The following is an 11,810-nucleotide window of genomic DNA, read 5'->3' on the forward strand; positions in this document are numbered from 1 at the left end:
ACCTTGAGAAATATATAATTAAAAAAATAATAAAAAAATACACGTGATCAAAAATATTAAATAGAATGAGCTACCAACTTTTCACTGTCATTATGTACATTTTGTTATACATACCATTATTTATAGCAATAAAATTATTATCCATGTTTAGGAATGAAAAATTTTATTAGGTTTTCTGTGCATTTTATATAGCAGCCCAAACATAATGACACACGAGTATAAGAAATAAATTCAACCAAATACAGAATCTGAGAAACGGGTTTAGTCACGTGCGTCTGTAATCTGACATAAATCATTTATCCTCTTACATTCCTGCAAACAGGAAAACTGTCTAACAACAGTGAATTTATCGAATACTTATGCCAGTGGCGTATACTGACTCCAAGATCTGGGCTATCTCACTATGTCACGTGATCCTAAGCTATGAATAGAAATAAGTTTACCATCTCTAAGAAATCAGGTTGCCAACTCATAAGAAATCAGGTTTCCAACTCATAGGAAATCAGCTTGCCATCTCATAGGAAATGAGTTTACCAACTCATAGGATATTAGGTTGCCATGTCCAGAATCACCATCATCATCTCACTGATATGAATAATTTTATTTACAATTTCTAATTTTTCTCCGGTATTTTATTCTCTAGACTTCAGGCTTCACAGGTAGCTTAGCTAGCCTAGAGTATACGCTCCTGACTTATGCCTTTGGCCATATGAATTCTCCCAGAAACACCATTCCACTAATACCTAAACCAAATATCAGCAACATGAAAGCTCCTTTCAAGTGCTTAAGAGAGATGGCGATATCGTTCTTCTTCTCCTTCTCTTTCTTTCCGGTGGATTGTTGAGCCGCATACAGATCCTCCTTCCACTTTTCCAAGAGTCCTCCTTCTTCCATCATCGTCACTTTCGAAGCAAACAGGTTGGCAAAGGGTGAGCCACGGTGACAGGCATAGCAGGAGACGGAGGCTGATACTCTCTCTTTGGCGACATGTATCATTGGATTTCCTTGGTCGTCTAGGTATGAGGAATGTATATGGTAGTTAGCTAGGGTAAGGTCCCCAAGAAAAGCGAAATTCTGTTCTGTAGCGACTCGCTTCGTCATAACTCCGAAGTCCCCCTCTGTGACCCAGTTGCTGTAGATGAAACGTCCAACTTCGTCCTCTGAATCCTTGAACATGTCTTGAAGTACGGTAAGTCCGCCAAAGGCTAAACCTGAATCCACAAGTTGTCGCATTGTGTCTATAGAAGGAGTGTGAGAGGGTTTAGTAAGGAAACCAACCAGACCGCTGCTGTACGCGGTGGCAATGACCAGCGAGAATACCACCCACACGATGAAGCAAAATCGTAACCAGCTTTTCAAGGGGTGAGTTGGTACGGATATGTTGAGAAGAACAGCCAAATGAAAGAGAAAGCCCATTTCAATATTTCCAGAGCTTCTTTCAGAAAGTAAACATTTGATAAGTAAGATAACCATTATAGAAACACTCGTGTATCCAACTGCAACATAAACCCACAGCTCCATCTCAAAAGGAAGGAAAATACTCTTCCATGCTGGTATCACTGCTGGTACAGGAACTAACCACACTAACTGATAAGAGTAATGAGCATTAAAGGTGTCACATTGCTGGTATAGATTTTCCAGTAGAATCAGTGGAAATAGCAAACATTGTGTTCTACCGTGAAACACGTCTTCAAGAATCCCTGTCTTCTTTTCATTCACAACACGAGTTCCAAGGAAAGAATACGTGTCTGGAACCTTTACCTTTAATTCAAAGTTCAAGGTTTCTGCAATGGAAGTGAATACCTTACCTGTTAACCCTGTTAGATACATAGAATCATTTTCTCTTTTTGTAAAGTCAAGGAAAAGCAGATACTTGAACCCTGTTACCAGCACAGGGCATCCGTGGAGATTGTTTAACTTATGTGGAAAGAGGTCAGTTCCAATCCTAAAATCAACTCCATTCCACTCGTCCAAAAACACAAGATCACCCACTTCGTTGCATTTCCCATTTGCGTATGGAATGTAAGTGTAAATAGAAAAAGAACTATTGTTTGACACGTCTTCACTATTCTCCACTGTAACCCTACTTCCAAGATATCTTGGTTTCCTAGGTAAAAGTAGCACCACGTTCAAGACATTTAGCTCCAACAATTGATGAAGAATATTCAGAGTAGTTGAGTAGTCAATGTTTTGTTGCAATATACCTACAATGAATTTACTTCTGTTGTTCCATAGAGAATTCTTCAAAATAGGAGTTAGCACTTTCTTCAACGACTTTGAATTTTCTAGGAAGATAATATAATTTATACAGATCTTAGTGTATGATTTTTTTGTTACATTTACTTCTTTGACATTATTGTTGTCTACTGAAGCGATGAACGATACAGTGGGAACATTGATGCTTACAGGATGGAAACTCGACGAGGAATAATCACTTGCAAGTAATAAAATCCAAGTTTTGACGAAGTATTTTGTAACAGTCCTCTTCACACAATTCAATAAAGATATCTCAACCCTCTCTTCGTTATACAATTGAAGGATACTTTGGCTCTTTGCTAGATACCCTGCCGATGGACTGCAAGCTGAGCAAATAATATATACGAAGAGAATATCTGAGTTGATCAATATCATTTTGATAAAAATGCAGCAAATATGTTCTGTAAAGATAAGAAAATCCTGAATTAAAGTAACAAAGTATCATGCTAATTGTAATGAAATCAGTACCTTCACTAAATTTTCGAGTAACTGTTTAATATTCGTTCAGCTTATTATGATAAAACATATTTATTCTAATACCATCTTCAGTTGGAAAAACTAAAATTCATAATGTAGCTACACAGAAATCAAGCGTCAATTTAAGAATTTTCAAATTTGTTACAAATAATAGTTGGTCAATTTTACATGTTGTTTTTGAATATTTTCATGTGTTACTTTGAAAGATTATGACATTATGACAGAATCGTAGGCGTACGAGATTCAAATCGCAAGCATAAAGTCGTCGAGATTTCCATCTCGTGGTCCGGTCTAATTCAATTAATGTCGTGGTTCCCAGAACTGCTTTGCATTTCTCGTCTCACTGTTAGTTATTAGAAGCGTGTATTTAATCCTCTGTCCCAGATGGGCCAAGCCCATACATACACAAAAAGAACTATTTACTACATCCCTTCACCTGCTTGAGCATCGAATACTGGATTTCCCAAAACGGCTCAATTAACGCGATTATTTTCATCCGATTACGTCATACCAAGGTGTTGAAAGGAACTTCCATAGTGTTCAAATTTTCTTCAGCCTTAACCTGAGAATGCCTAAGAGTAGATCATTCAGAGTAATCATTCTCCAGACTACTTTTGACTTCTTGTCTTTATGCACATATAAGCTTAATCGGGACTGTGTAATTTGCCTACGCCAGGTATCGAACCCCAGAGTCCTTTATTACAAGGCGATGACGTAACCACTACGCTATCGTGGAGACTTGCTCCCGGCTGCTGGAGCATAAGATGTGTAAGTCGTTACGAAGCAAGGAGAATTTATTTCCAATATCACATTTCGTATTTTTGTTATTTAACGTCATTTTTTTGCCACTTTTAGCCAATGGAAATGAATGATGATTAGAGCTCAGATTTGTATATACCTATAATTACATATTCTATTCCTTTCTACACTAGTGTCCAAAATTAAAGCAACAAACAGAAATCCTTTCCTCATGTGATTCTTTTTATAAATTTGCCAAGTTTAACCTGTTGCTATCGTGAATTTTTTGTTGATAAATCCTGGCACATTAAGGTTACTTTATTTTCTATCATAAACCAGTTGTCTACGAGATCATAAATATTACGATCACCTGATCGTATTATGTGGTCAAATGGACACACGGGAAAGAATTACCGTTTGTTGCTTTAATTTGCTTTGATTTTGCATAAGTTTATGTTACATATTTTTACACATTTGCCAGGATATTACATATTTTACATATTTGCTAATTTACTTTACATAAAATAACATATTTCGGTAATTTTTTACTATATTGATTCTTTTTCCTATATTTTCGATCTCTGAAACATGATATAGAAAATTTGTAGCTCATTAATGAGATCCATAGTACTTACGGTCACCTAAAATTGACTGCCAAGTCGAAAGATAGACTGAAGAAAGAACAATACGGGAATTGTTATTCATCGAAAGATGTTGGAGTTCCCCCCCCCTCCCCTTCTGGTTACATATTTTGGTTTCGCTTTTAGGTTTAGTGAAAGCCCCTAGAAACTTAGTATCGGTGGACAAGTAAGCTACTTTCTTGTACATAGTGAGTTACACAATATGTTGTTCCCTTGTACGTACAAAAAGTACCAAAGTAGCTATGTACTTATTTCCATTCGAATGTTCTTTCCGTAGATCCTTTTTATGTTTAAAAATATGTTTCCAAAGTTACAAAGAGCTCTCTTACATATTTACAAAGTCTACAATAATTTGCGATGTTAAAAGTGATTAATAGTTGACAAAATTGGTTTCTTAAATATGTACTCGTTGCTGTGCTTCTTTGAGTCTATAATTTTGACACAAATTTTAATTTGAACAAGACATGCCATTAAAATTATGTTGAATATGTTCAAATATAATAAATATCTAGCAGAATTCTTGAAATTGGTTGGATGCTCTATTATTATTAATGTTACATATTCTTTCATACTAAATATTTAGCTACATATTATTTTGATAATACATATTTAGGTACATATTTTATCATATTGTTAAATATTTATGTACATATTTTGTACTTCTATATTACATAAAAATCCGGGATCTAGTGATGACTAAAGCTCTCACATGAAATGAAGAGGCACTTGCAAAGAACAGCCAGATAGGGATTCGAACCCGGAAACTTTGCTGGCTAAATCGAAAGTCGACTCCTTAACACTTTCCGCTACCGAGCCGGCTACAGTATCGTGAAAGCGAATGGCTGGCCTCCATGGAAGATTTATCATCATGCCAGAGTTCCCAGATTCGAGCCCTGGATAAGGCATTGCTGTATCATTTTTTCATGAGCTCATCATTCATCCTCTCTCTGCCGATTAATTGATAGAGGTAGAAATGCAACCGAAATAGAGAGAAATAAAAGCGAATTTTATACGTACCAAAGGTTGCTTGCTGTTTCGCCGTGATCTGTGACTTCTGTATTATTAGCTAAGTTGTGTGAGTTTCCGTGACTACAGAGTGCTCAAAATGGACTTCGAAGCGATAAAATAAATTATGATTGCGGACGACGTAGTAGCAATTTGTTATGAGACTTCGATTCCTTCACAAACTATATGCTACTAAAGTTTGCTTTGGTGAATTCAAAATAGCAGTAACTTAGTAATCGTTCAGGATATATTAAGTTCATTTTTCTCTTTTTGACCAGAAGGTGTCGGCCAACAGAGAGCGGTTATTCGTTAGATTAGATTAAAGGAATCCATAATGTTACCATAATTGTGTATCGATTGATACCTTAGTGAGGAAGAAGTACACTTTCTGCTTCTTTGTTCGGTTCTGATTAGAAAAGGAACAATCAATCAATGAACAGTTCTTCCATTGAAGTCTTCTAAAAAAATCGCAGATGAATGGGGAAAACTTTTTCTGTGAAAAGGGATAAAAAATATAACATTCAACAGTGATATATTTACGATCTTTATATCTTTCAATAACATTTTAGTAAAATAAAAGTTTGACGCTCTGTAACAAAAATGGGTGATAAAGCTATTATTTGCATTTGCAGTGAGAGTTCTTGAGATTCAACATCATACAGATATTTGGTAATTTTCTTTTAACCGCCCGACCCTGTGGCCGAGTGGACAGTCTGCCTGCAGTTTGTGCAGGAAGCAGTTCGTAGCGAGCTCCGCTCTTCGCGTGAGAAGGTTTAGTGATCGAACTGTCCGAGTTAGATAGGGCCGTATACGGTTGCTAGTGTTGTGTTAGTTCTTTTTTTCCTTTGAAGTGCAAGCGAGGTTTTGACTACAATAACCGTGAGCCAGTGAAGATACGATTAAATAGATCACGATGAATACACAAAGAGAAAACACCTTGAAATTTATTTTCATTGATGTCAAAACGAGACCTACGTCATTGGATTTTCATCGATGGTTTCATGATGTCTACCAAGTGCCTACGAACCAAGTGCTCAGTTTTGAAATAGATTACTTTCGTAAGTGTTTGTACGTGAAATTTGCGACAAAAGTGGTAGGAGAACGGTTACTAAATGATTTTGGTGCTGAGGTAATCTATAGTGACGTAGATGGTGATCATAAAGTTGAAGTAGAATGGACCCACCAGCGACATGTACTTGTCAGAATCCAAGTAGTCCCAATTGAATTAAGTGCAGAAGTGATAAGTCGTGTCATGAGGTCTTATGGGGAAGTGTTAAAAATTGAAGACGAGACATACTCTGCAGATCACATTTACCCTACTCGAACTGCACGTGTCTTGATGAAAATGATACTCCGCAAACCCATACCCTCATATGTAATAATGAATGGAGACTCCTATTGGGTAACATACCCTGGGCAGGTGCGTACGTGCCTTGCGTGCTCGGGGGAGGATCACGTAGTGGCTCAGTGTCCCAAGCGTCGATCCTCTGGGAACCAGCCCCGTCGGGGGCCGGTTAATATACCCGCTGACAATGTACCGATGGTACATGAACCAACTGTGCTACCCGTACGGACTAAACCAAGAGATTCAGCTCCTTCAGTTGCAGAAGTCCCTGCGTCAGGAGATAACAATGGAGGGAACACGGATAGCCCCAGAATCACCGACGAGGAGACAGGTACCAGACACGAAGTTAGTGTGAAGAATGCACCAACAGGAAGGGAAGAGCTGGAACAGCCAACATTGACCACTTCAGAGGAGATGCATCACATACCCCCGCCCCCACCCCCAAGTGCTTTGTTCGCGGAGGCCGAATTCCCCGTAGTTACCTCTCCTAGGAAATCATGGTCAAGATCTGTATCAAGGTTACGGTCAGTGGCGGAAGAGTCCATGGTGCTACGAAGAAAGAAGAAGAAAAATAATGAATGTGTAAGTTCCACAATAGTTCATAACGAATTTGGAGTAGAACCTGGTACCCCAAAACAAGATGTTTCAAAGGCTAGTTTAACAAGTAATTCAGCAAATGTAACTAAAGAGAAACCTTCAACGAGTAACAAACTTACCCCAGATTTATTCAGTGGAAAGCATAGTTAATGCATTATAGGCAGAAATTAGAGATCAGTAATGTTGAAGAATGTAAGTAAGTTTAGTTTTCTTTTGTGGGCAGTTATCATCATGCAAACATTTACCTTGGCATCTATAAATTTGAATCAAATGCAAAGTAAGACTAAAATAATTGCTCTCAATGACTTTCTCATTAAATCGTCTATTGATGTGGCCCTCTTACAAGAGGTCGCCATAGACGATTTTTCTGTACTGAGCATGTTTAAAGTATACAACAATTTTACTCCCTTTGCACAAGGGACTGCCATAGCATGTAGGCGACACTTGGATTTACGTAATGTAGTGCTCCATCCCACGGGCAGACAAATAAGTGCCAAATTAGGCTCAGTGTTTCTCTGTAATGTGTATGCTCCGTCAGGAAGCCAAAACAGACGGGAAAGAGAAGATTTTTTTTCAACAGTTGTAGGGCCCGAGTTGACATCCCACACACTAGACACTATACTAGTGGGAGATTTCAACTGCGTAATTCGTTCACAAAATCAAAATCCAGGATACAACTTCTCACGTGCGTTCTATGAATTAACGCAGGGGTTACAACTGCTTGACGCTTGGATACACGCCAACGGCGAAAGTCAAGGTTACACACATATCACCTCCAATAGTGCGTCAAGGATCGATAGGTTTTATGTCGCACCAAGATTTCAAGAATATATAATTAGTGTTCAAAATTTTCCAGTATGTTTTAGTGACCATAGTGTCCCAATTCTCAAAATAAATTTAGATTTGGTTAAACCCCGACAAGGTAGCGGATACTGGCTTTTAAATAGCACATTATTACGCAATGGTAGTTATGTCCAGCTAATCAGGGAAACGTGGAACGAACTCAAGGCCTCTCGGCCAGTGCAAAAGACCCTAATCGAGTGGTGGGAAACTCGAGTTAAGCCTAAATTTCGTCAGGTCAGTAAATTCTTCAGTGCAGAGGTTAGTAGAGATCAAAGAAACAAATACAATTTTTTGTATGCAGTCTTGAATGATCTCCATCGTTTAGCATTGCAAGGTAATTTCGATCGTCCCTATGCAAATGAACTAAAAGCGCAATTACTTGCTATACATAGGAAACGAAAATCTGCAGCAATAATAAAGAGCAAGATTCTTCCTATAGACCCTGACGAGCAAGCCACACTAAGTCATATTCTTCAAGAACATAAACACGCCAGGAGTCACGTTATTCATAAATTAACTTTAGATTCCGGTGAAGTTGTCACCAGCCCTCATAGTATACACGACAGGTTTTTGCAATACTATAAAAATCTTCTTGGTCAAGCCTTTAATCCCGCAGAAACGCAATGTAATTTTTTGAACTACCTCCCTGCATCACTGACGGAAAATGAAAGAACTGAGCTCACACAACCGTTTAGTAAAAAGGAGGTTCATGATGCAGTATTCAAAGCTCCGAGAAATAAAACTACAGCCGAAGATGGACTACCATCAGAATTATATCAATGTTTCTGGGATCTAATAGGAGACGAATTAACGGAATGGGTCAACGAAGTTTGGACAACAGGAACAATAGGGAAGACCAGTAGCACGGGCGTTATAGTGTTAGTTCCCAAAAAGGCAAATCCAAAATTCGTTACAGATTTTAGACCGATTTCAATATTGAGTAGTGATATCAAACTTATAAGTAGGTGCATAAATCAGCGTCTAAAAAAATATATGGTTAAACGTATTGGCAATTTACAGTTCGCTTGTAATACGTCTCAAAGTATACATCACTTGCTGCAAACGATAAGAGACGTCATTATTACCAAACCAAATAAGAATGCATCAGAGGCAATTCTATCTTTAGACTTTTCCCAAGCATATGACAGAGTGAGTCACGAATATCTGTACAAAGTCTTAGAAGCATATGGCTTCGGAGACACTTTTATTAATTGGATAAAAACATTATATAATCATATGCTGCTAAAACTTAAAATAAATGGTTTCTTGACAACAAGTTTTAAAATGCGACGGGGTGTACTACAGGGTAGTCCCTTGAGTAGCACATTGTACGTCCTCACAATAGCCCCCTTTTTGTTTAGTATCCAGCATCATTTACATGGTATTTCTATGGCTTCCACCACAATACAAGTTGGCAGTTTCATGGACGACGTCACGATTTTTCTCAAGGTTGAAAGAGATCTGTACAGTGTTAAAAGCCAAATACATACCTTTGAGCTCACATCAGGAGCAAAACTAAACAATCGAAAGTCATTCCTGATGCCCCTTGGCAAGGAGAATCCTTTCACAAATAATACGGAGATCCCTGTAGACAAGAAAATAAAAGTTTTAGGTATAAACTTCTATGCAAATATCGATGAAACGATCGAAGCCAATAGTAACCTCACGTGCGAGAGGGCAATCTACGTCCTCAGAGTGAACAAGACGCACTCTCTGAGTTTAAAAGCACGAGTAAGATTTATCAACGTTTTTGCTCTCTCTAAACTTTGGTATGTAGCAAAAATCCTACCTTTCAAACCACAGCACTTAGCCAAGGTCAACAAAGCTGTTGGCTGCTTTTTGGGGCACGGTACAATTTTCCGGGTGGCAATAAATGAGGTCACGTTATCAGAGAAGATAGGTGGGTTGGGACTAATACACGTGAACACACAGGCAAGATCATTGTTTGTACAGACTGGCCTTCAAACAGCTTTCTCACTGCACGAGTCAACGACCCAAGCATGTATACAGACGATAATACGTAACATTCCATTAGAAAGCTCCCATCGATATCCAAAGTATCCCCAAAAGGTTTTTGTTTTATAAGGACATCGCTTTACAGGTATGCTACCAGTTATTACGACATGAGACAATTACACCATGTGTTAAAAAGTTATATAGAGAAATCAATAGTTTCAAGCACGCCGTACCACGAATAGTCAGGGATTTCAATACACATAATTGGCCACAAATATGGGAAAATGTCTCCGCCAAACAGCTTTCAAAAGCGGACCAATCAATATGGTACAAAGTGGTTCATCGTGTTATAGTGACAAGAGATAGGACATTCCAATATGGAATCAGTGACTCGCCTAACTGTATATCATGCAACGTGCCTGACTCTTTAGCCCACAGGATAACGAAGTGTCGAACCTCCTCCACGGCATGGAACCAATTGCGAACAATGATCAGTCGTATATGCCGCACCTCATTAACAAAGTTTACGGATACAGATATAGTTTTTCCTGATTTCAATTTTTTTCCCACCAACAAAACAACGAGCAGTACAATGGTTGATAACAGAATACTTATTATATATATTTCACAATGACGAGAGCAGTTTTCAGAAACAATTCAGGATCTTCTTGCAAGAACAATACGAAAAAATTCCTCTCCAAGCAAGGAAGAAATGGTATGCAAATTTCTTATTAGTGCTTTATACTTAATTTAGGTCAAACAAAAATGTAAAGGTTAACCAGATAGAAATACAAATTGTAATAGCAGTAATATACTTATGTCAAAAACAATGTAATTCCATAACTTGTATATCAGAATGAGACAATAAAAAAAAAGAGTGGTTAGCACATCGCGCTGCGACGCCAAGGGTCCCGGGTTCGAATCCCGGTCGGGCTTGGTTGATTGTGAATGTCCATTCATCAATTTCATCATTTCATCACTCATCCCCCATCTTCGCAAATTAGCCAAGAGGCACAAAACGCGAAGTAAAATAAACTAAATCAATCAATCAATCAATCTTTTAACCTGAGTAAGAAATATTTTTAACAATAAATTTAGCCAAAATTAGCTCCTTTGCAATACTAAAAAACACGTGGAATTGGGAAATGAAGAAATTGGAAGATAAATACGTACGTATGAAACGTAGAGTTAATAATCTTCAATTATGCAAAACGTTAACGAACAAAACAACATTTATTAAACTTATAACTTCATGTTATACATTTCGGAAGGTGCCAAATTTCCACCAATACTATGGGCTTCAGATAAAGTAGACGGAAAGAGAACAACTAATGTTTGTGAATCGTTTCACGCGAAATTCAATTCCAATTCCAGTGCACCTAATCCAAAGATTTATGCTTTTATTGAAGTGATTAAGCAGACCCAGGTTGATGTATATTCTTTAAAAAATAGTGCAGATGTCACAAAGAAACATAGTAAATTTCTGAAACAGAGAATGGAAAATATGGAAAAAATGAAGCAGAAATATAAGAATAAAGAACTAACACGATTTGATTTCTTAAAGGCTATTTCATACTACAGTACAAAGAAGGATAAGAAATAAAATTGAAACATAGAGGTAAAATTAGACAAAGGAAACTCATCCGCAAATTTTTAAACACGCCATGAGCTTTTAGCCATGACAGTCCTAAGGCTGTGAAAAGTGTGAAGGGAAAATTAGCGGAGAAAGGGTAAGCGGTGCAACTTACCCCTTGGTCCGAAGGGTTTAGCGGTGCAACTGACCCCTTGGTTCGAAGAGTTTAGCGGTGCATCTCGCCACTTTAGGTATTCTCGGGGTGCAACTAACCGTCACCCGAACGGCAGCTACTACATTCGTTTATCTTGTTTGTGAGCAGAAGTTTAAGAAAATTGAATGTTGTTGTTGTTTCATATGGAGCTTCTTTATCTGTAAC

General features: G+C 37.8%; 1 protein-coding gene across 1 annotated transcript; it reads right to left on the reverse strand.

Annotated features, from left to right (window-relative positions):
* Window positions 1–693: 693 nt before the first annotated feature.
* On the reverse strand, window positions 694–1,521 carry LOC146000545 (glutamate receptor ionotropic, kainate 2-like). The gene has a single exon (XM_083138292.1). It carries the CDS (start codon window positions 1,519–1,521, stop codon window positions 694–696), a length of 828 nt encoding a protein of 275 aa, XP_082994418.1.
* Between the last annotated feature and the right edge of the window lie 10,289 nt (window positions 1,522–11,810).

This window comes from Lepisma saccharinum, chromosome 16, assembly GCF_977018435.1.
Source record: "Lepisma saccharinum chromosome 16, izLepSacc3.1, whole genome shotgun sequence".
Taxonomy (NCBI): domain Eukaryota; kingdom Metazoa; phylum Arthropoda; class Insecta; order Zygentoma; family Lepismatidae; genus Lepisma; species Lepisma saccharinum.

Excerpts from the sequence above, each read along its gene's own strand:
- LOC146000545 (XM_083138292.1), bottom strand. The coding sequence starts at position 1,521 with ATGGAGCTGTGGGTTTATGTTGCAGTTGGATACACGAGTGTTTCTATA.